Below are 22,496 nucleotides of genomic sequence, written 5' to 3'. Positions count from 1 at the left end.
TACGTGTGTCCTTCTCTCCCCTCCCTTCTCTCTGGTCACATTTATTGCTTTTAACTGTAAGTGACTTATTACTATCAAGCCGTTTCCCCATCCTGTGAACCTTGCTGTTTCCAATAATTAGTATGAACGGGTTGCAGTGGATAAGTTTTTGGGGTCAGACATTTGTTCTCTTGTGTGGTTGGTAAGTTTTTGGAGTGGGTACGTGACCTGTTTCAACTGTATTTCATCTGTATACATATAATTGATTATGTATCAGTAAGGTCTTGTCTATCTTCCAGGGCTTTCTTGAAATTAAGATAATTGAATGAGAATGAGTTTTGAGAGATGCGAGATGGTGTCATTGATGCAGGGAAGGTAGTTTCACACATCAGAAGATGATTCTTGAATAATCAGTCTCTGGCTGGTTACATCTCTTCTGCTCGTTAAACAGTCTCATTAGTTTTCTCTGTTGGTAGTTAGGAGTTTTGAGCAGGACCTTCACAAAAGCTTTAGAAACTAAAAGACTAAAAACATTAGAGAGAATGATTTGTTTTACTAAGATTTTGCTCAGTGAAGAGACATATTCGCAGAAGAACTAAATTACATCTCAGGCAGATTGTCATTCTGCCTCTGCCAGTAAGACCTTGGGCAAGTTCTTTTCTGAAGCTCATCTCATCTCATCTCCAAAGCCTCGGGGCTTAAACCAGATGATCTACAAAGATGCTTTAAGAGAAATACTGTTATTTCAACCAAATTTTCAATTTGTCTCCTTGGGTTGATTATTGTGGAACAAGTTTGTAAAGGTATTTATTGGTAAGAAATTCTGTTCTAAAGGTAGAAAATGACATTATCTAGTAGTAAAACGTGTTTTGAGGCATGGAAAAGAGTAGATGACTTCATTAAAAAAATAAATTTATTGACTCTGTTGTGTGCATAGGGTAAAGTACAGCAGCATACAAAAGAACTGTATATGACTTTGTGATTCTTCGAAGTGCTGCTGGAATAAATGGTTACCAGGTAACAGTTTTCAGTCCTGTCAGAATCTCTGAATAAGGCTTACTGAAATCACTTACCTTGGTAATTGGCATCTTATTAGAATTAATAGCTACGTGGTAACAGGGACATTGTATGAAAAATTAAGTGGTAAGTGTTTCAAAATAGCTAACTTCTTTGAGGAAGCTGCTTACTATTACTGAAACAAGGATGGGATCTCCATGCTGTTTAAAAGGCAGGTGGAGGCGGTTACTTTGTGTCATTTCGTAGGGAGAGTCTAGCACTCCATTCTAGGCTCTGTGATGAATTGTTACCAGGTGGACTAGGGGTGAATTTGGGATGGGTGGGTGTGTTCGTAGTTGGTAAAGGGACACTTGGCAAATCATACACAGTATTTTGATAAGCCCAAGAGATTATTTACAAGACAGTGGTTCAGAACTCTGAACGTAAAGAAGAAAACAACCTTGCTTTTTTCTAAATACCTGTTGCTCACCAGAGGAGGGTATTCGCTAAGTATTTCAACTGTTTCTTCATTCTCCCGGACTCTGTAGCACACAAGCACCCAGAGACACTTGGGTCTAGCTCACAGTGGGTTCACAAGTTTGATGGAGAAAAGTTTGTTAGCTGGACCAAAAACTGGTAGAAATATTTTAGAAGAGATTCAGGTGCATTTTGCAGCTCTGGAGATAAATAGTGCTTGAGAGAACTTTTGACTGAAGTACAATATGAAAGAGAGGGGGACGGTTGTGAGCAAAGAGACTGCCTCATGCAAAGAATGAAGTAACAAGGAAATAAGTGACCGTGTGAGACAGATACCCACCAGAGTCCATCTCAGAAGCTAACTTTAATATAATGTTTATTAGGTAATTTTGAAACAATCTGTTGTGCTGATCTGATAGTGCTGTGAACTTCATTCTGATAAGGAACCTAGGAAGTAGAAAATTTCGCCCCGTTTTGTGTCCACAAAAGTGGTTACTGTTCAGATCGGGGGTGTATCGTCGGAAGGAAAGGTGCAGAGCCTGTGAGGAGCTAGGAGTGGAGATGAGCTGTATGGCCCCAGGCTCTTGATTCTGCTAACAAATGGTAATCAGTTCTTCATGCCTCATTTTTATCAGACTCTGAACCAAAATAACACCAATGAGAAAGAGATAAAAGAACCTGGAGAAGGAAAGGGATGGCATGAAGGGCCCCATGAGCCGAGTCATTGAACAACCGCTTCATGGGTTGTTTTACCTTTTTTTTCTCTGTTCTCAGATCCTTTCCGCCTCACTTTTTTTTTTTTTTTTTTTTATGTATTGACATCTCTGAGCAACATTGAGACTGGACAGCTGTTCTTTTTTATCCTTTGCCCCGAAAGACTGCGGGTAGAATTTCTAGTTACATACTTAAAACAGTGAAATTGTATTCTGATAAAACACTTCTGGATGCTGTGTGGGATTTATTGTAAAAATGTGCTTATCCTTCGTATCTTTGTCCTTACAATAACAGCTTTGTATGGGATTTGATCATGATCCTCGGTTGTTCCTGATTTTGATGTGAAAGCAGTTTCCGGAACTTTTAAAAGGGAGACACAACCTAAGGTTGGCTTTTCAGATTTCATGGTTCTGGAGCCCCCTCTTCTGTTATTTTGAAGTGTAAAAATATGGACATCTCACATCTGGTATATCCCTGCCTCCTCACCACCCCTACCCCCAAACCTGGACCTTCTTTTCCCTCCCTCCCTCCCTCCCTCCCTCCCTCCCTCCCCTGTTCTGCTCCACTGTGACTCTACCCCCAGCAGTTTCTCCAGAGTGGAGTCTTGTCCTGCAAAGGAGCTTTGCCCTGTTACTTTTGAGGGTTCATAAGGCCCTGGCTTACTCAGCCCCTTCAGGCTTTCCTGTGAAGGCCTTGTACACACCCACTACTGGAATACAAAGGACCCAACGTTCTTAGCCTCTGTTCTCGCCGGCCCTCTTCTAGTGAGCCCCTGTTGTTTATTTTGGGATGCTCAGGTCTCCTCGGTGCTCCATTGCTCCCTCTGCTTCCTCTCACAGGTGCTGGTCCATGTGGGGCTTGTGGCTGCTGGTGATTGGTTTCTACCTGTTCACCTCTGTCACTTTGTGGCTGTACCTTGCCACCTAGGTTTTTGTGGATGTTTTCCGTGTATTTTTGATTTTTCTGTCCTCGTGGTTGTGTGTGGACTTTATGGGGGGGTTTGGGAAGACTAAAAAACTGCTACTACTGCTACCATCTTCCTAGAATCCTCAAACATGTTTTTCTTTTTCACCCTTTCCCATGGTTGACCTCCCTGGGCTGTGCTTTGAACAGCTCTCATCCCTTAGTTAGAAGCGTGTTCTTTGCTAATTCTCCTTGAACCTGGGGACCGCCTTCCAGCAGGAGATAGCAGCTGTTTCCTTTACTAGAGTAATCTCAGGCCACGTGTTCACAGCTAGAGCTGAGGTATACTATTCCCTCAACCTTCTTGCCTTCCCTGAAGTGCAAGACTGGTCCTGCAAACGTCCCCCATCCCTCTCCTTCCTCCATTTCTGATGCTCTCTTTCTCCCATAGCGTCTTACGTGTTTTTCAAGGCACATATCACACTGCTTTACGTGTGTGTTTGCTTCTCTGATTTCCCCACAGGACTGCGGTTCTTAAGGCTAGGGACCTTGTCTTGTGTTTTATATTCCCAGTGCCTGAGCTGCTGCTTGGCACTCAGCAACTAGTCAAGAAATGCTTGTTGAAGGAACACTCGCAAACGAGCAGTGCAAGGAACAAAAGCAGTCCTCTTCAGATATATTGTAAGATAGACAGAGGGAAAGAAAAGTGCCACTTAGGCTTGTATTTAAAGAAAAAATGTGTCCTGGTATGGAACTGTGAAGATGACTATTTTTATTTTTATTTTCAAAATTTCTGGTGGGGAGAGGGCTGCACTGCTCAAGCCACATCTACCAAGTCCATTTTGATTATAACCACTAAAATTGGTCATGGGGAATTTAAGAGATATAGAACAATCAGTGATAATGATTAAGGAATCAGAACTTTGTCATTATGAAGGAAGAAATGTGATTAATTTAGGTAGGGAACATAATCATAGACCCAGGTAGACTGGCCCAATATGATTTCTACATGATCTTGCTTGAGGGCAGAGGGTGGACCAGGGCTACCCAGGTTCCCTTTAGATTGATAATTCTTTACTAATTTAATTAAGTTCTCTCTGGTGACTTGAGGGTTTGGGGAGTGTCTTAAAGTTGGCCAGATAAACAACAGCTATTTAGTGGTCTGTGATTTTTCTTGAAAATGGAAGGTGATGACATTAAAACCTCAGTAACTAAGGAAACCAACCCTGTGCTGGTGGAGAAGTGAAGTGAAAATTTACCTGAGACAGAGTTGAAAGAAAATCTGGCCTATAGAGAAGAAACTAGTGGGGAGGGGGAAGAGGAGAGGGGCAAGATAGAGGTAGGGGTTTAAGAGGTACAAACCACTGTGTATAAAATAAATAAGCTACAAACAAGGATATGTTATACAGCACAGGGAATATAGCCAATATTGTACAATAACTATAAATGGATATAACCTTTAAAAATTGTGAATCACTATGTTGTACACCTTAAATTTTATAATATTGTACATCACTCTACTTCGAGTTAAGAAAAAGAAAATCTGATTTCCAGTGTTAAGCCAATGCAGTGTAATCCCTGGGAAGATGGGACAGAGGAAGGTGCATCTGAAGTACCATTTGCCTTCTTAGGAAGAGTAGACTGTCAATGGCTGTGGTGGAGGGGAATATGTTTTGTACACTGAGCTTTACCCAGGAATGCTTGGTCTACATGCACTCTTTATATGAAGGTTGATGATTTTTGTGTATGTAAAACCTTTTAGTCAAATGTTTTGATAAAGCAAGGTGCTTACTTGAAGGCCTCTTAGTTGCTTTTCTAGTTAACTTGTGTGACTTAGAGCATAACCACAGCAAGAAGCAAATTGTCTCCCTTATAGTTGCACGTAGTGCCTTCTCTACTGGAAAAATTGTTGATGTTAATTCGTAGAATTTTACCGGGGAGTTGGGACTTACATGGTGGATTAATTTGGTAGTTTTTAAACCTTTTTTAAGCCTGAATTCTTACATGGAGCTCAAGTTGTAAAGCAGATAAAGCGAAACTGATTCATTCTATTGCCACTCCCACCCTCCTTTCCATAAGGACTCCATAAAAGGACATACACAAAGTATAGTTTAAAATCACCAGTTGGGACGAATGGATAAATAAAATGTGGTATATACATACAATGGAATATTATTCAACAGTAAAAGGAATGAAGTACTGAGACACACTACAGCATGGATGAGCCTTGAGAACATTATGCTAAGTGAAAGAATTCAGTCATAAAAGTGATTGCATTTACAGGAAATGTCCAGAATAAGCACATCTATAGCGACAGAAAGTATGTTAGTGGTTTTCTAGGGCTTTCTAGAAAATGGAGAGTGACTGCTAATGGGTACAGGCTTTTTGGGGTAATGAAAATGTTCTAAAATTGATTGTGGTGATTGTTACACAACGTTGTGAATATACTAAAAACTATTGAATTACATACTCTAAATGGGTGAATTGCATGGTATGTGAATTATACATCAATAAAGCTATTATTCGAAAATTTGAAAAAAAAAATAAAATCACCAGTTGGCCCAATGAAAGTTACTGCAGTCTAATTTCCCAGACTGCCCTTAAATCATGGAAGCAATAAACTCTCAAGGTCTTAGGTGGGCTGCCAGCAAATGGTAATTGGCTTTCTTTGCCTCCTATTTTTAGGCAACACTCTGAAACAGTAACACAGGTGAGAAAGAAAGACTTGAGAAAGAAAGATGTAAGGACTGGGGTGAGTGAGGAGGCCTGTGGAGAAGTGTCACTGAACAGCTGCTTTGAGGGTTGGGTTACCATTTTCTCTGTTCTCAGATGCCTCCACCCTCTCTTCTTTCCTGTATACTGTTCACAAGGAGGGACAAGAAAAGAGGCTGTATATAATTCTCTTGCTAGAGAAACAGTTGAATTTGAATACAGTCTGGATCACTTTTTTTCCCATTCTTAATGGCCACAGTATTTTGGAGCTCAAATACTATGTACGTTGTTCTGGGCTCAATAGATAATTTATATATATGTGCCATGTATTTCATTTACTAATTTTTTCAAGTATGATCATGTTGTAATGTGTATTTTATTTAATACATAATGACAAATGGAAATGTCCTTCTTAGTATACCTGTATACTAGGTATATACAATATTTTTTATTCAATCATTTATTAAAATTTAGCTTCTTGAAATGATATATAAAAATTATTTTTGCTAGCACACTTTTCTAATACTGAAAGCTGTCATTGAACTCTTTAACCATGGTGGTGTGTGAATTTTTTTTTATTAAAAGCATAATTAAAAAAAATAGTGATACCCAACAAGGACCTACTGAATAGCACAGGGAACTATACTCAGTATTTTGTAATAACCTATCAGGGAAAAGAATCTGAAAAAAATAGATAAATATGTAGATATAACTGAATCACTTTGCTGTACATCTGAAACTAACACAATGTTGTAAATCAACTATACTTCAATAAAAAATAGTGACGTATCAGTTGCTGCTTATGGTCCAAATGATTATGTGAGATAAAAATAACCTTAATAGGGTTAAAAATATAAAAGTTGGCAACTAGATTATTAACTAATGATATATTTTAAAGCTTGATAACATTTAAAAATTTTATAGTAGGATGAATTAATATAATTTTCAAATTATACATAATGTAACATTTTTGGTTGGATATATTTGACATTATTACCTAATTACTGAAATCAGTTTCCAGTTACTTTCTGTAGGAGGGTTTCATATCTTTCTATCCCACCTGTTCCCTTCTGTGGTATAATTACACTTTGTGAGAAACATACGAGTTTGTTGAAAAATGTGTGATTGACTATTTTCAACCTCCTTATTAGGTTCAAAGCAGGAAAGCCTTTTATGCACCCATTTACTCCAGAAGAAAGTAGAACAGGGACCTTCAAAAGCTAGGTTCCTGAGTATAAAAGGCTTTAAATAGGATATGTTGTCTAACTGGTATGTATTAGTAACTTCCCAGATTTTACTGGTTTATCTGCAAGCTCTTAATGATAAAGATAATCTTTAAAGACTGTTGCTTTTTTGAAAGAAAAGGTAAGAGGATATTTAAAAAATAATGTTGCTCAAACATAATCTTCATAGGCTGGCCAGTTAAATTAAGCTGATTGCTAGTTAATGTAAATTATTGTTGTAAGTTAAATAGGACTACAGCTTCAGTGAGTAAAGATTTTTATTTGTTCTGCTGTGTGTATTGGTACCTTTTGTCTAGTTGTTCTAGCCATTATTGAAAATGAGGTGTTGAAGTTTCCAAATATTGTTGAACTATTTTTCCCTTCAATTCTGTCAGTTTTTGCTTCATATGTTACGGGGTTCTATCTTTAGGAGCATATGTTTAAATGTTTATAGTTGTTATCTTTCTGATAGATTGACCCTTTTATCCTTGTATAATGTCCGTTTTTGTCTCTTATGACAGTTTTGCCTTGAAGTCTATTTTGTCTGATATTTGTATAGCCACTCTAGCTCTCTTTGGCGAACTGTTTTGCATAGAATATCTTTTTCCATCCTCTTCATTGTAATGATATTTTTATCTTTGAATTGAACATGTGTAGTGTAGACAGCATATAGTTGGATTTTTAAAAATCCATTCTGCTAGTCTCTGCCTTTTTGATTGAATTGTTTTGTTTAATCTATTCATATTTAATGTTATGATTGATACAGTTGGATATTTGTATCTGCATTTTACTTTCTGTTTTCCACATGTCTCATGTATATCATTCCTCTATTCCTCCTTTACTGCTTTCTTTTGCACCAAGTGAATACTTCTAATGTAACATTTTAATTCCTTTAATGATTTTTTTCACTTTTTTGGAGTTATTTCCTTAATGGTTGCTCTAGGGCTTACCATATACCTTTTAGTTTATTGGAATCTGCATCAGATAAGTTAATTCCAATGAGATATAGAAACATTACTCCAATACACTCTAGTCCCCATTTCCCCTTCTTGTGGCATTGTTGTTATACGTATTACATCCATATGTTACAAAACCAGTAACACATTGTTATAATTATTACCTTATATAATTTTATATCTTTTAAAGAATATAAGAGAAGAAAGAAGAGTAAGCATATATTTGTGGCTTTTGTTACAAGAGCCTTCTTATTTCCTATTTCTAGTTTTTTTCATTTGTTTTTGGGTATTCCCCACATAGTTATTTCCTTAGACTAATACAGTTTTGCTCCCACTCACCTCCTTTTTGCTGTTATTGGCAAATGTATTATTGGGTCTATAACGTATAGAAATATAATTATGCACATATTGTTTTGTACAGTTGCTTTTAAAAACAGTTATTGGAAGAGAGGCTGTATCAGATATGATCTGCAAATATTTCTCCCATTCTGTAGGTTGCCTTTTCATTTTGTTGGTAGTTTCCCTTGCTGTGCAGAAACTTTTTAGTTTGATGTAGTCTCACTTGTTTATTTTTGCTTTTGTTGTCGAATCCAAAACCTCATTCCCAAGACCTATGTCAAGGAATTGACCGCCTGTGTTTCTTCCAGGAGTTTTATGGTTTCAGATCTTACATTGAAGTCTTTAATCCATTTTGAGTTAATTTTTGTATATGGGGTAAGTTAGGGGCCCAGTTTCATTCTTTTGAATGTGGCTCTCCAGTTTTCCCATCACCATTTAAAGAAGAGATTGTTTTTTTCCTCATTGTATATTCTTAGCTCCTTTGTCATAAATTAATTGACCATATATGCATGGGATTATTTCTGGGCTCTCTATTCTGTTCCATTGAGCTATGTGTCTGTTTTTAGGCCAGTACCATACTGTTTTAATTGGTATAGCTTTGTAATGTAGTTTGAAATCAGGACGTGTTATGCCTCTAGCTTTGTTGTTCTTTTTCAAGATTGCTTTGGCTATTTGGGGTCTTTTGTGTTCCCTTACGAATTTTAGGATTGTTTGTCCTATTTCTGTGAAAAATGCCATTGGAATTTTGATAGGGATTGCACTGAATCTGTAGATTGCTTTGGGTAGTATGGACATTTTAACTATTAATTCTTCTAATCTGTAAATATGAACTAGCTTTCCATTTATTTGTACTGTCGATTTCTTTCATCAGTGTCTTATAGTTCACAGTATACACCAGACTACTTTCATAATGATGATGTTAACATAATAATGATGCCTTCCTATTTAGTTTTCACATTGCTTTCATCAGTATTTTCTTATTTGTTCTGTTCTTTCTCTCCATCATGGGACTATGCATATTTTATTTTTTGTCCCAGATTTTTGCAAGATGAACCAAACATAAAATCTCTAGGAGTTTTTAAGATACACCTTTCTCTAAGTTACATCAAATGTATTCTAAACTTTATTACTTCTACTACCCTCTTGTGATGGAGGCTAATGACAACTTTTCTTGTCTCCACTGTTGGGTGGAGGTAATGAGATTCTTGTTCAGTGATTCTTCTAAGTTGGGGATTAGTGAGTCATTCAGCTGTGTGAGGCCCAGCCTATTATAAACAGTCTGTGAATATTAAATGAGGTGATGGCAGGGTCATTAATTCTATCTAGGTCTCCAGTCTTCCATTTCAGTGGTTATTTCTGTGTTAATACTTCCTCGGGTGTTTCAGATCATAATCCTTTCACATCGAGCTAATTATTTTGCTCAGGGTTACATTTTTGCCATGGCTATATCTGTGTTCAAAGTTTTTTACTAACTGGAGAAGACTCTCTGAACTCTGTTTACCCAGTGGGTCAGCAAAAGAATATTGGATTTTCTCAAATTAAACCCTGCAAGTATTTTTCAGCTGTAGTTCTATTCCCCAAATTCTCATCAGTTGCAAAGCTATTTTCTTTAGGGTGTTCCTGGTATTTGTTATTTATATAGCAGATCTCATTCAGTCACATACCTTTAATCTGCCAGCATCTTATGGTTCTGAGAAACTTGCAGGAATGGTAGGAAAACTCTAGGTTTCAGGCAGTCTCTGCAATTTCTAGAATATAATGTGGATTGCCATTTTTTGGGTGCTGTCAAGGAGGTTTATGATATTTGAGTGCTGAAAGTGATCTTGAAAGGTCAGTTACTCCATTGTTTCATGAAAACTTATAAAAATTCGTTTCAGGTGAGGACTGTTGACTACTGTTAAATTTGTTAGGTGAGTGGTTGATGGGGAACTAGAAATTTGAGTGGATCAAAATAACACTACACAGACAATTTCCTAGATGTAACAGGGAAAACATATCCATACAGTGGGTGGATCAGGCTTCATCATCCAAAGTCATTGGTTAATCTTAGCTTTACTTATGTTGGCTTAGCCATTTATCATCTGTCATTTGATGTGATGTAACATAAGGTTCAGAGCACCATCTGTGATGTATTTTAGCCAAAAAATACCTGACTCTATTGGGTGTTTAGATTAAAAAAATTTTTTTATCCACTCTTTCCTGTAAACTGATATACTAACACCACAAGGAAGCAGCCAGACAGAAGATGAGTCCTTTTGCATTCTACCTGTACTGGTCTCTTCAGTAAATCAATGTCATAAAAATAGAGGTTGTATTAGATTCAAAGAGACTTAAGGGACAAGCACTGAGATACAACGCATGATCATGAGTTGGATACTGGCTTAGACAAACCAACTGTAAAGGAAATTTTTTTGGCCAGTTAGGGAAATTTGGAAATAGTCTGGATGTTATATGAAATGAAATTTACTGAAATGCAGAAGTGGAGAATATTGATGAAAAACTGGTTACCAAAATAAAGTATATATAAATCTTTACATAGTAAAAGGTCTGGAAGTATATATACTAAGGTGTTAGTAGTGGTACTCCCAGGTGATGGGAATGTGGGGTTTTAATATTTTTACTTGTCTTTCCCTCCTAATTTTCTGCAATGTACATGCCGGTTTCTGTGTTAATAAAAACTTACTTTAAAAAAGTCTAACTCATCCTGTACAGATGGATTATTTTAATATATTTCACAAATTCTTTTCTTGGTAAGGATTTTATAATCTTTGGGATACTCCTTTGAATTGTATCTTTAGATTCTATATAAATCTTTTTTAAAATTTAATCTTTTATTGAAAATTTCAGACACATATTAAAATAGATAGAATAATATAATGAATTTCCATGTACTCATCATCCAGCTTCAGAAATGATCAATTATGCCCAGTTTATTTCATCTCTACCCACCATTCCTCTCCACCTATTACTTGGAAGCAAACCCACATGTCATATCTTTGCATCCATAAATAGTTCAATATTTATTTCTAAAAGATAAAAACATTAAAAAAATAATGGTATCACACCAAACAATAAGTAAATAAAATAACAATATTTCCTTAATATAAGAAAATATCTTGTTCACATTTCTTCAATAGTCTTATGTGATTTTGTCTAGTTATAGGGTTTGAATCAGAGTACAAATAAGTTCCCAACATTACAATGGTTAGGTGTCCATTAAGCTTTTTTTTTTTTAACATCTTTATTGGAGTATAATTGCTTTACAATGGTGTGTTAGTTTCTTATTAAGCTCTTTTAATCTATAGGTTTCTCCCTCCTCCCCCATCATTTATTTTCCCTTGCAATTTATTTATTGAAGAAACTAGACCCTTTATCTTTTGTAATTTCTCACATTCTGCATTTTTCTGCATGCCCTCTTAACATTTTAATGCCCAAGTCTGGAAACTGTTCTCTAGAATGCATCTGAGTAGGTTCCCATTTAAAGCTTATAAAATATACTTACGGAATGTGTTTGTAAAATCTGTAAGTTGGAAGAACTAATTTCCATCCTAAAGTCTTTTGAATTAAAGACTTTTATAGCCTTGATTATTTCAGTAAGAAGAAACCACTCTTGAACTAGGATTACATTGGGGGTAGATTTTAGTGATTCAGTTACACCGATTTTAGGTAGGATCTCATCAGATTTCGTTTTCACAGCTAAATGAAGAGTTTATGCTGAAAGTACATTCTGATATAATGGGGTTCTCTTGAAATATTATTTAATACTTGCATAGAGCTTGGTTGATAAGATGTGCTCTTTATCTTGATACCTATGTACTCTTTTTTGTTTTGATTTGTTTTTAAAAATTTTTACTGCTAAGACTACTAAGGTTAAGATTTCCGGGCTTCCCTGGTGGCGCAGTGGTTGAGAATCTGCCTGCTAATGCAGGGGACACGGGTTCGAGCCCTGGTCTGGGAAGATCCCACATGCCACGGAGCAGCTGGGCCCGTGAGCCACAACTACTGAGCCTGCGCGTCTGGAGCCTGTGCTCCGCAACAAGAGAGGCCGCGATAGTGAAAGGCCCGCGCACTGCGATGAAGAGCGGTCCCCGCACCGCGATGAAGAGTGGCCCCCACTTGCCGTAACTGGAGAAAGCCCTCGCACGAACCGAAGACCCAACACAGCCAAAAATAAATAAATAAAGTAGCTATAAAAAAAAAAAAAAAAAAAAAAAAAAGATTTCCACTGCCTGCTTAACGATTTGTCTCTAATGATTGCAGGTCGAAGATGACAGTGATGCAGAGACCTATGGAGAAGAGAATGAAGAACAGGGAAACTATTCTAAAAGGAAGATAGTTTCTAACTGGGATCGATATCAAGATACTGAAAAAGAGGTCGATAATGAAAGTGGAGAATCACAGCGGGGGACAGATTTCAGTGTTCTCCTCAGCTCTGCAGGTATGAATTCCAGTTGCACGCGTACTGCTTAGTGCTCTGAAAGTTGCATAGGCATCTGTGTTCCTTTTTAAATAGCATTTTAATAACTAGAAATTCATTGTTTGTTCTTTGGATTTTAAATCCAGGTAAAGGACAGTGTGTCTAATGGTTGGCAAGGAAAAAGTGACATTTCTTTCAATGGAAATCTGGGTTTCCATGTACTGATGTAGAAAGACTTAAGTCCTGGTTGAAATGGATAAAAGGCTTTATAGGAATGAAAAATGCTAAACTATGCCCCTCTGAATTGGGTAGGCTGAGAAACAGACGTGTTTTCTTTGATTTCAGAGGAATTAGTACTGAAGTTTATACAAAGCTTTACAAAGTTTCTAGCATATACGTTCTTTTTTCCTTTTACATATTAGTGGGTAGACACATATTGGAGCCATATGTGTCTGAACACCGATACTTTTCTTTGTTGGTTTTGGACAGTCTTCTCTGTCAGCAAGGTGAGAAACTCATGCCTTCTTTGACCAGCTGTTTAAGATTGACTCTGTTGAGCAACGCACAGCAGTGTGAGGCCTGAGAGTAGTAACAGGAAATGGACCAGAGCTGGTTGTATAGAAGGCTATTCCCTACCAGTGTGTGGCATAAGAATTCAAAGGATAAATGGTGGATAGACTTTCGGTTTTCAGGAGTTACGGATGGGGAGTGGGTGGGAGGTGGATGTGCTTATAAAAGGGCAACACGAAGGATCATTGCGGTGCTGGTACCGATCAGTATCTTGATTGTGGTGGTGGACACACAAACTCTTATATACACACACATAAAAGTGAGTGCAAATAAAACAGGGGAAATCTAAATAAGATTGGTGGATTCTATCTATGTCAAATGTCATTTCCTGGTTGGGATATTATACTATAGTTGTGCAAAATGTTATCATTGGGGCCAACCGTGTAGGAGATCTTGCTGTATTATTTCTTATAACTATCTGAATTTACAATTACCTCAAAAAAGTTGCCAGGTTAAAAAAAATTTAAAGGATGAAGCTATGAGAAACAGAGAAATAAAGTGAAAGTAATATTTTCAGGTAGTTGGCTTTGAATTTCTTCTTCTCCCCGACTTTTATGTTGCTGTTGAGTTGTACCTATCTCTTTTCTCATCTGCCTGTATTTTTGAATGCCTGCACCAAACGAAGTATCATAAAGTGATGAATTGTCTTCCAAGTTACTAGAATAAACCCTTCGAGTAGGAAACGAAGAGGTAAGTGGAGACAGTATTAGATTTGGGTAGGAGAGCAGATTCAGCCTGGGGTCATTATGTTTATGCCACGTAGCGTAATCCCCTTGTGTGGATGATGGCATCCAACTCGTTGTTCAGGTACTGGTAGCTCATCTTTTTGCCACTCAGATGAGTGTTTCCCTCTTATTACCTGCATTTTGGCCAGTTATGGATTGATAAGCACTTTTATTCAAGATAGGAGAAGGATAAAATGTGGGCTGGTCAGTTTCAATTTTTATCAGCTGTTCCACTAAAAGATTTAGGGGGCAAATTGAAGTAGTGCATAAAATTAACATGTGGACTACCTACCAGTGGATTTAACTGAATCAATTGTGTAGTCAAGTTACTAGGACGGTATCTGGCAATAAAAGAGACTGCATAAATGTTTGAAAGCAATTCAGAATGCTAGTCTAATCCAACAGTTATGCACATTGGCTTATGATTTTGGTTATTTATTGTAGCGTTTTATTTATAACTTAAAGCCTGGCATGGTTTGGGTCTTATATGTAGATTTTTCTTGTAGTCTGTCTTTGCTTACTGATTTCTTAAGCGGTTTGTTTATCGGTGATTAGTTTCTTGGGAGATGACAACTGTCACATCTTGATATGTGCTTACATTTCTTTCCCACTCTGCTGCTGATCTATCATTTTCTGTTCACTATAGCATAAGCCTGAGAAGAGCTGCCTTGCTTTCTTCCTCTATGGTGGGGTAGGCTATATTGGATTACTTTTGAGAAGTGGCGTTCATTCTGTGATCATAAAATATTAAGAATGTCCTCTAGATAGGCTGACCATATTCCTTGGAATGATTGTGATTTTTTGTATACTGTCCTTATTTGTATAAATAAATATACAACCCAGAAAAAGTATCACTGACCATACTCCTTGGAATGATCCTGATTTTTTAGTATACTATCCTTGTTTGTATAAATAAATATACAACCCAGAAAAAACATCCTAGACGTGCACATCGTAAACTTCCCTAGATATTGCCAAAATGCTCTCCAAAGAGGAGATGAGCTGAACTTCCTAGTGTTCGCCGCCTTTGCCAATAAAGCACTGTTAGACTTTTAAAAAAAATTTTTATTGTGGCCAATTGATTGAGTGGTATCTAGTTGAGGTTCCTTCAATTATTGGAGCACCCACCATTTCCAGGTACCGTTTCAGAGGCTGAGCATACAGAAGTGAAACAGAACAGACACAAACACCTGCCTCGTGGAGTTGACATTCTAGAGGGTGGAGACACAGAATAAAGAAAAGGAAACTATGTAAGATGTCAAATGGATATAATTGCTTAGGGTAGAAATGAAGTGAGGAGGGGCCGTTACAGTTTTAGAAAGGTGGCCAGAGAAAGTCTTACCGATAAGATGACATTTGAATAAAAGACCTGAAGAAGGTGAGAGAGCAGGCATTGAGGATATCTGTGGGAATAGAGTTCCGGGCAGAGGCGGGAGCAAGTTCAAAGGCTTTGCGATAGGAGTAAAGGAAACAGCAGAGAGGCCAGCGTGGCTGGAGCAAAGTGAGCAGGTAGGCGGTGAGGTCAGAGATGCGTCACATGGCCAGATCACCTGGAGGCTTGTAGACCATTATAAAGATGTTGGCTCTTACTCAGAGTGAAATGTGCAGCCACTGGCGGGTTTTGAAGAGAAGAGTGATATAGCTAACTCTTGTTTTAACGGGATCACTCTGGCTGCTGAGTTGGAAGAACCTGAAGACTGGTGAGGGAGGGAGCAGTTAGACCAGTGAGGCCATTGAAATTCAGTTGTTCCTCGGTATTCATGGGGGTTTGGTTCCAGGACCCCCAGTGGATAACAACATCTGGGGATGCTTAAGTCCCTTACGTAAAATGGTGTAGTACAGCTAGTCCTCTGTTTCCGTGGGTTCTGGATCCGCAGATTTCTATCTGTGGTTGAATCCGCGGATGTGGAACCTGCAGATATGAAGGGCCGACTGCAATGCAGACAGCACTGATGGTGGCTGGGGCTAGGGGTGGTAGCGGTGGAGGTGGTGAAACATGGTTGAGTTTCGGATCTATTTTGGAAGAACTGCAAATGTAGGGTATAAGATCGGACTTGCAAATGTGGTGTATGAGATTAAAAGATGCACAAGGATGACGCCAAGATTGCGGCCTGCAGAGCTAGAAGGGGTTTGACATTAAATGAGATGGATAAAACTGTAGGAGGTGCTCAGTTAGCACGTGTTAAAACTGAGATGCCAGTTAGACATCTGTGTTAGTCAAAATCCTGTAGGAAATAGACGGTACAGTCAATATAATTATAAAGAAGTTTTAACGAAGGAATCATTTACAAAGTTACAGGTAGCATGTAGGGAAAGCACAAAGATAGTACAGCATTGGGAGGGCAGGTAAAGGCAGAGATGTTACCACCCCTGTTACTAGAACTCTGAAGGAGAGCTTCATGTGAGAAGTTTGCCTTGAGAGGATGAATCGCCTTTGGTCTAAAGATGTAGCCAGCAAAGGTGACTCTCCAGGGAGAGGGACAGGGGAAGAAGTGCTCTGGTCTTAGACTCCTTTTTTCCTCCATTCTCCTGCCAAGGCTCCCCATAAGCCTAACCTACTGGAAGTCAGAAGGCAAGGGAAGCCTGAAGCTGTGATCCATATAGATCAACCTCCTAGGGCAGAACAGAGAGGGGACGGGTGGAGAGTGAATCTGGAGTGGTAACTGCAAGAGACCCAGCACAACATCCAACAGGAAATATTGGAAATATCGGAAATATCAAGCATGTTGTTGGATAAAGGTATCTGGGGTTCGGGACCCGGGTTTGGACAGGAGATATACATTTGGGTGATGCCAGATGGTGTTTAAAGTTATGAGAATGCATGAGATGACCAAGGGAGTTATTGACTAGAAAAGTACTGAGCCCTGGGTACCACAGTGTCTAGAGGTTAGGGAAATGAGAAAAGAACCAGCAAAGGAGAATGAAGAAGGAATGAAGGAGTGTTTCCAGGAAGAAAGAGGGATTTGTGTCAAACACAGCTGATGAGAGCCAAGAATTGACAGTTGAATTTAACAACAGAAGGTTACTGGTGATCTTAGCAACAGCAGTTTTGTTGGAGTGGTGAGATAAATCCTTTCTTGGATTCAAAAAGAATATGGAAGGAGAGACATTTGAGACAGAAAGTATAAACAACTATTAATATTGAGGAATTTTGTTTATAAAGGGAAGGAAAATAATGGGCTGGTGGAGGAAGTGGGTCAAAACATATTTTTTAAACATGGGAGAAGTAATTGCATGTTTATTTGTTGATAGAAAGATCCAGAAAAGAGGTCAAAAATAATGTGAGAAGAGGTGAGAATTACTGGATCTGTGTTCTTTGGTCCACATGAGGTGATGGAATCGTTTGTACAGATGGAGCAATTGCCCACTGCCAGGGGCTGGGGCAGTTTTTCAACTGTAATTGGAGGAAACCCAGAATATTTGGGCATAGGTATAGGTAGGTGGGTAGATATGATGGGGGCTTGAGGAAGTTCTCTTCTGGTTGCTTCTGTTTTCTTAGTGAAATGAGAAAGCTGTCAGAGTCAGGGAGGAGGTGTTGGAAATGTGAGGAGAGAGTAGAAGATAAATAGTTATCTATAGAAAACAAACGCATGGTTGCCAAAGGGGAAGGGAGGGGGATAAATTAGGAGTATGGGATTAACAAGTACAAATTACTATACATAAGATAGATAAGCAACAAGGATTTACTGTATAGCACAGGCAACTAGATTCTGTATCTTATAATAACCTATAATGAAAAATAGTCTGAAAAAATATATAACTGAATCCCTTTGCATACCTGAAACTAACATAATATTGTAAATCAACTACATTTCAATAATAAAAAAATACTAAAAAAGAAGGAAACAGCTGTCTAGAGAGTGGGAAATTGAATGAAATAGGAAAATGTGGTTTGGTTGCTGGGTGCTAATGGACGCCCACAGGAGGTTGATGGTCATGAATTTAAGGTGAGCAAAGGTGTGTTTTTCCCCCATTCACATTCTGCTGTATGGGTGCAGGTATGGAGGGATGGAGAGTAGGATTTAATCATGATTATATTGTTGTTCAGCCAAGCAAATGCAATGAAGTGAGAAACAGAAAAGGGGTGATTAGAATGATTGCCATTGCATTCAGGCTGGGTAAAGAGAGACGTGCAGGCATGAGAGAGGTGAGGGGCAGAGGAAAGATAGTGGGATCAGTGGACTGTAGATTTCTCTGTGCAGAAGGATTGTTGACCTCCTTGAAAGGGGTATGAGTCGGAAAGGGGGGGAGTGGTGGCCACAGAGTGGAGCATTTCAAGTTTGGGTTTAGTGGGGCAGAGGTTGTAAATGATGATAATGATATACTCTAGTATAAAAGCGTGAGTGAGTGGCTCTGAGCTGGCGTGGAGGGCTGGGTTCCTGCATTTCCTTGGCTAACTGTTGAGGCTGAGCATCTTTTTTTGCTGTGCTAGCTTGCTTCTATGAACTGCCTGCACACATTCTTTGACCATTTGGCTTGTTTGTTTCTTATTGACATATATTTTTAATATATTCTTGACATATTTTTAATATATTCTTGATACTTATCTTTTGATGTTTATTTTTACAGATATCTTCTATTATGGGATTTTCTCTTACTTTTGTAATGATATCTTTTAGTGCATGGTTTTATGTTTTAATGTAATTGAATTTATCAACTTTCTGTCTTACAGTATGTGTTGTTTTGTGCCTTGTTTGGGAAGTCCATCTTTCCCTCAAGATCACAAAGATATGTTCTCTTGTACTTTCTCTTAAAAATTCAAGTTTTGCTTTGTTTTCTGAAGCATGTTAAATTTTATCAGTTGCTACATTCTTTCACAAACTTTAAAAAAAAAACCTTATTGAGGTATTATTGACATATAAAAAGCTGTTCATATTTAACATATACAACTTGATGAGTTTGGGGATTAAGTTTGTACCTGTGAAATAGTTGCGGCCATAGAATGTCCATCAGCCCCCCAAATTTCCTCCCATCTGCTTTATCTTATTATTAATTTTGGTGGCAAGAACACGTAAGATCTACCCTCTTAGCAAATTTTAGGTATACAATACAGTCTTGTTAGCTACAGGTACTCTGCTGTGTAGTAGATCTCTACCGCTTACCTATCTTGTATAACTGAAACTTTTACGACCATTTTTAGATTAGTTGATTTTCAGTTTGGCTTTATAGAAAGTCACAGGCCTCTAAGTAGAACAGATCTGGATTTGAATCCTATTCTATCATGTTTCTGTCTAATCTTAGGCAATGCTATTTCTCTCAGTAGGAAGTGCAGGAATAGTAGGAAGTAACAGTGTTGGATTTGATGATGTCAGCATCTTATCCCAAATTTACCACTGATTTTAGTTCTGCTTAATGTGTAACCAAGGTGCCTAGATTTAGTATTTATCTGAAATTTTTTGTTGATAGAAGCTTAGTTAACTGTGTTCAGTAAAATAAAGTCCAATTTCTTTTTTTCCTTGAATGTTAGACATAATAGCACTGGTTGCCAACAGAATTTATATATCTTTGTTTTCCTGAGAAATTAAAAGTTATCCTTGGGTATAATATAACTGACTTATTGAGTCTATTTCTTGAATAATCAGTGGTGGTGGTCTGAGTTACTAAACATTTAAAAGTTGGTGGCCTTAAGTTAAGTGATAAAACAGTCTTTTCCCCTTTCCAGCGCTTTGTTCCCTATAGTTATTAATCTGCTTTTCTCCCCCATCTCGGTGTCTGCCACGTGTCATGAAGAATCACCATTGCCATCACAGTGTGTCATCCAGGCTTGGTTTCTCAGTCTATGCTTTGGACTGTTCTTTAGACATTATTTCCTATTCCAGAATTAGCTGTGCTTTGCATACACCTCTGGTCCAGTTCTCAACTGCCATTTTGAAGGCAGACCTTTTGCTAAGAGTATACCTAGCTTAATGGGGTGTTCTTCTCCTAGTAGGATTTCCATTACAGTTGTGAATTTTTGTAGACCATGAATGAATTCAGAGAGTGAATTTCTATTTTGTACACAGTTGGTGTATATGTACGTTGGTATATTAACTTTGGAAAGCAGTTTGTCATTTTCCAGTAAAGTTGACACTCCAGTACTTCCAACCTTGGGAGATACTCTAGAGAAATCCTAGCACGTGTGTATCAGGAGACATGTGCATGAATGTGCATAGCTGTATTGTTCAGAAGAGTCACAAATGGAAGCAACTCAAATGCCCATTAACAGTGGGATGAGTACATAAATATTGTAAGTGGATGAATCTCTGAAACCTTATGTGAATACCTCCAAAGTACCTCAGTATGATTCTATTCATAGAAAGTTCAAACACAACAAAAAGTAAACTGTGTTATTTAGGGATGCATGTTTAAATGGTAAAATGAAAATCAAGGACATGATTATTACAAAAATCAGGGCTGCAGTCACCTCCAGTGGAGAGATGAGGGGAAATGATTGGGGAGGGCGCATAGTAGGTGTGCGTTGGGGGTGGTAGGGAGGCTTCTGTGGCATCGGCGGTATTCTGTTTCTTGATCTGGATAATGGTTCCTTGTGTTTGTTTAATAATTCTTTAAGTTGTCTATATCTATTGCCTATTCTTTATGTATCTCTCTATACAAGGGGAAAAAAAAGTGTAAAAGTGGACTTCTCATGGTAGAATTTGTTACTACCATAGACCATGGGAAACATTTTGGGAGAAGCAGCCCTTTTCAGCACCTTCAACCTGTGTCTTCAACATGCAGGTGCTTTCTGCTTTGTTTGAGTTTCTGGCCAGGGGCAGTGGCATCTCATTTTTATAAATGGAGGATATGGGAAGGGTACTAGTTTGCTTGAAGTCCTTTTTCTGGTAGGATTGGGAGTCTTCAGACATCTGTTTAGTACTCTTTCTGGAAGCCTTCAGCTTATAGCTAATCATGCCTTCAGCTTTTCTTTTTGAACAGTATTCTTACAGTTCTAGGTTATGTTTCAAAACCTTTGAAAATGGTACCATACTCTCACATTCAGGCATAAAAACTTCGATCTTTAAGCATTTTTTCTGCCTCCTACGTTTTTTTCAAATGGTGAGTTATTGAAACCATGCCATATGCTTTCTTTTCTTCTTTCAGATGTCACAGATAACCAGAGTTAGACAAATGTTTCCAGTGTGAGCAGGATGCACTGGGGCAACGTTGAAGATAAACATGAGGCAAACAGTCTTTTATGTGCAAGTCTATAAGCTGTTTATTTTAAGTGGAACAAATAAAAATGATTAGACTACAGTTTGGTCAGCATAGTTTTCTAGGCATATTTTCATTTAAAGCTGTTATAGGAAAAGCCCATCCATCCTATAGATGGGATGCTAACTGATTCGTGAATCATCGAATAAAGCCAATTAGACCTTCCAAAAAAAGCTACTATATATCTTCCTCAGTGTAATTTTATGAAAAGTTGATTTTGGAGGGAGATTTTCATTCTAATATTAGATTTTCTTGCCTCTGCATCCTTTTGCCAGCAATTAGACTGAAAGGGAAAAGAAGGCTGTCACTCTAGCAGCCTATATTTTTTCATTAAACTTTGAACCTTTTTTCCCATGAAGCAGCGGGACAGTTGAGTTGTATTTGCCCTCCTTGATTCAGTTCTTTTGTTTTTTTCTTTTTATTTGATATGTATTTTGTTAGTTTTTGCTAATATATTCTTATATTACAAAGGCAATTTAGTGGAAAAACATTCCCTTTGATATTGGAATCATTTGAAATAACACAAGCAGAACTATCCATTAAAAAAATCTTTATTTGAACAACAACAACAAAAAGACAGGTTAAAGCACACACACACACACACACACACACACACACACAAACAAATCTTTCCTTTCTTACAGCTGGACATTGAAGTGGGTCTAATTTGATTTTCTTTTTTCCAAACCTCGAAAGATAGAAGCAGCTGAATACCTAGAAATTTGTTTGCTACCCTACTGGTCTCCTGCACCATTGTGTTTTCTACTGTTTTGATGAAGACTCTTTGGCTACTTTTACTCGTCCATCTGCTTCATGTTTATCATCACTGTCAATTTTCATTTTCTTGCTCTGAAACTGTAGTTTTCCTTAAACAGACCCAGCCTAGGCAGCTTTAATTCCTTCTCCTTTTCCTTAAATCTGTGACCTTTTGATTTCCATTTGTTGAGGGATTCTGGTTGATCCACCACGATTTTTTTCAGGGCTGTGTTTTATCTCTCCTGGTACTCCCCACCTCTCTTCTTTGTTCTCTAATTGGAGGTTACCATTATTGGCTTCTTCGGCTATATCTAGTGCTGCTTTAGCTTTCTCATGAAATAGAATTATTTCTCTCTTTTGCACCTTTGATGAAATCTATCCACTTTATTTCCCCACAATTTGAGGAAAGGAAGTGTAGATCTTCTCTACAGGTCGGATCATCTAAGTCATCCAAAAACTCAGCAAAAACCTAATCTTTTCTTCTAGAGATTTCATTTCAGCATTTATAGCACTGCTGTTTTTCTTCTTGTTTAGCTCT

The 22,496-nt window shown here is 37.8% G+C and overlaps 1 protein-coding gene across 1 annotated transcript in view; it reads left to right on the top strand.

The window, feature by feature from the left end:
- AVEN (apoptosis and caspase activation inhibitor) overlaps positions 1–22,496 on the top strand; it is a 185,757-nt gene that overhangs the window by 25,490 nt on the left and 137,771 nt on the right. Inside the window, exon 2 of the mRNA XM_036843922.1 lies at positions 12,560–12,737. Coding sequence (XP_036699817.1) covers positions 12,560–12,737 — 178 coding nt within the window. The remainder of the gene's footprint in view (positions 1–12,559; positions 12,738–22,496) is intronic.

Source organism: Balaenoptera musculus, chromosome 2, assembly GCF_009873245.2.
Source record: "Balaenoptera musculus isolate JJ_BM4_2016_0621 chromosome 2, mBalMus1.pri.v3, whole genome shotgun sequence".
Taxonomy (NCBI): domain Eukaryota; kingdom Metazoa; phylum Chordata; class Mammalia; order Artiodactyla; family Balaenopteridae; genus Balaenoptera; species Balaenoptera musculus.
Note: the sequence above shows the minus strand (reverse complement) of the source record. Positions and strands in the feature narration are given on the sequence as shown.